This window comes from Triticum aestivum, chromosome 7B (genome assembly GCF_018294505.1).
Source record: "Triticum aestivum cultivar Chinese Spring chromosome 7B, IWGSC CS RefSeq v2.1, whole genome shotgun sequence".
Classification (NCBI taxonomy): Eukaryota; Viridiplantae; Streptophyta; class Magnoliopsida; order Poales; family Poaceae; genus Triticum; species Triticum aestivum.
In genome coordinates this window covers 688,183,275-688,186,056 of record NC_057813.1, presented here as the reverse complement: position 1 = coordinate 688,186,056, position 2,782 = coordinate 688,183,275, and the positions used below count along the sequence as shown (strand labels likewise).

The 2,782-nt window shown below is 50.1% G+C and overlaps 1 protein-coding gene across 1 annotated transcript; it reads left to right on the top strand.

The window, feature by feature from the left end:
- The first annotated feature begins 1,189 nt into the window (after positions 1–1,189).
- Positions 1,190–2,365, top strand: LOC123157182 (putative F-box protein At1g30920). The gene has a single exon (XM_044575436.1). The coding sequence runs from the start codon at positions 1,190–1,192 to the stop codon at positions 2,363–2,365; it is 1,176 nt and encodes a 391-aa protein (XP_044431371.1).
- Positions 2,366–2,782: the final 417 nt, after the last annotated feature.

Sequence of the window (2,782 nt, the reverse complement as noted above, 5' to 3'; positions counted from 1 at the left end):
GTGCCCTGGCCTATTCCATCACGGGCGGAGGAAGGGGCCAGCGGTAGCCGTGAAGATGTGGGAGGAGCCAATGAGGGAGGATGAAGGACAATGTACTCACCTTTGGTCTCTTCTTTGCCGTCTTGTTGTTTCCCCATGGCCGACGAGGGAGATACCTCCAAACGCGACAGGCGGCGCGGCGGCAGCGTGGTAGGAGCGAGTTGTTGGAGAGGGGAAGGATAACGACGTGAGACCCTTCTTTTCGGCTCCTCTGTTTTTTAAAAAGAGGTCTGGGGCTCTTTTTTTATACAGAGAAAAAACCACGGTTTGGCCAATACTACAATATTAAAACCACAGTTTTTATGGACTACCAAACAGGTCATTGTAAAAAAATACTATGGTAATCTCAAAAACTGTAGTATTATCAACATACTTAGAAAATACTTTGCTATGAAACAGGGCCTCAGCCGCCGTTGAAACGATGGAAAAGGACTGGGCTGAGTCTGAGTCGATCTCCTCCCTCTCCAGGTAAAATTTCCCCACCACACTCGAGCACGCTGCAAGACCTCCTCCCTCTCCAGGCGAATTTCCCCACCCCTCTCCCCCGCAAGACCTAATTTTTCCTCACTCCTCTCCCCTGAATCGAGCTCGCAGCCCCGTGGATTCCAGATCCAGGTCGCCCGCCTCCTCTCCGCTGTCCGCACCTCGCGCAATGGTCTCCTTGTCGACCTCCCCTCCCTGACTGGGTGCGGGGAAGCACGGCCCCTCTAGGGTTTTACCCGCCGCCCTAGGTCGACCGGCCGAGCTGCTGTTCTGCGTCACGCCGATACCTTCTCCGCCGCCTTCCTCCTCGACCAAGGTGAGCATCTTCGCCGCCCAAACCGGTCGCCGTCCCTATCTCTTGTCCGATGTTTTCTTTTGCCCTTCGCCATCTGCAGGTTGCGCTCAAATCTCTCCCTTGTATTCGTGTCTACAGGCTACGGAACACACTGACGCTGCTGATATTGCTCGTCGCCGCAGCCGCCGCTGGACTCTCCTACGCGTGGCGGCCTGTCTCTTAGGGTAAACTCGTCTCACCTTCATCGTTGTATTTTACTTGCTTGTCTTTTTAGTTTGAGCTGGTCTGGACGAGTTAGCCATAGAGGCGGGTTTAACCCCTGGGCACTAAGCTTTCCTGGTCTTTCCAGTTGACCGGACTCGACGCAGCACGATGCCTGACAGGACTGGCGCAACCATGCTCGAGGATCTGCCCGAGGAGATGATGCACAAAATACTCATCCGGTTGCCGTCCAAGGCCGTCGGCCGCTGCCGTGCTGTCAGCACGTCTTGGCGCAGTGCCACATCCACACCTGAATTCATGCTCGAGCACCGCCGCCGCCAGCCATCGCTCCCTATTGTCGATGGGCAGGGGCGGCCCGCCAGTTATGTCGTCTTAGGAGACGCTGGTGCTGGCACCTCAAATCAAGAGCTCTGGCCCTTCCTCCAGGACTGCAGACACCGTTTTAAGAATAGCCTCAAAGGCTCCTGTGATGGCTTCTTCATTATGTACCTCTGGATGCGGTCCCATTTCTTCATCTGCAACCCGGTGACCCGCAAGTCTGTTGTCGTACCGCAGCCTCAAGGGCTCAACTTCGTAATTGGTTTCTACTGCCACCATCCAACTGGAGAATATAGGGTGCTCTGGGTCTCACAGTCATATGACTTGTCTACATCTAGATTATACATCCTCACAGTAGGATCCGACAAGCTGAGGGAATTAATAGTCAGAATGCAAACGGTCTCATCGCCTTCCATGGAACAGAAGCTACTGAATGAGCTGCGAATGTCATCCGACCACTCACCAGCAGTCCACCACCGTGGCAGCCTCCACTGGTGTCTTTATGATGCTAGTGACATCATGGGAGATGGTGGAGACATCATTGTGTTCAACACAGAAGCCGAGTCATTCGGGTGGATGCGTAGTCCCGCTCAGCCATGCCCTAATAGGAAGTTGTTCGACATGAAAGGGACGCTTGCTTGCTGGGCCAGCTCGACTCCTAGTTTCACTGCTATTGATGTCTGGGTGATGCAAGATTATGATGCGGAAATCTGGGCTTTCATGTACCGGATTGAACTTTCAACTGTGGAGGCATCACGGCAACTTTATTTGAGTTCATTGAAAAAGAAAAAGAAAAAGAAAACACCACTTGATTCAACGGTGCAATCATTCAGTGATATGGCTGTGATAAACAAGTGTGAGTTGCTGATCATGTTTAATAATAAGCATGTGTTGCGCTGCGACATTGATGGCAAGTTCTTAGGTTCGGTTAATATTGGAAAAAGTCAATATTGTGTGGGGCTTAGTCAGCACCGCCTTCAAGAGAGCATTATTGCAATTCCATCATGAGATGCAAAAATAACATGAGGAGCCTCCGTTCTCCACAGGGCATGTATGAATTTTCAAGACTCCTGGTTTGCTTTGTCCTTGGATTCAGAGCATGTCTTTTGTTCTTAGCTCTTCTTACTTGTCGGTACTACTAGTAGAACGTGACATTTTGGATGGTTGCAGTAGCACCTGCGATCTCATCATTTGGTGCTGGTTATAATGTCTTGGTAATGTTCTGACCTGATATATCGATCTTGGGCTATTAGTTTGATCTATGTTAGTGTCTGACCTGGTGTATCAATCTATGGTATTAAAACCTATTATTACTATATACAGCTATGTGTTTGTTGACTGTTAGTTTGATCTTTGTGTCCACGCTGTATTATTACGGCATTCAGTTAACAGTTTTTTGCATGATTGATACTTCAGTTTCCTTCC

Excerpts from the sequence above, each read along its gene's own strand:
- LOC123157182 (XM_044575436.1), top strand. The coding sequence starts at position 1,190 with ATGCCTGACAGGACTGGCGCAACCATGCTCGAGGATCTGCCCGAGGAG.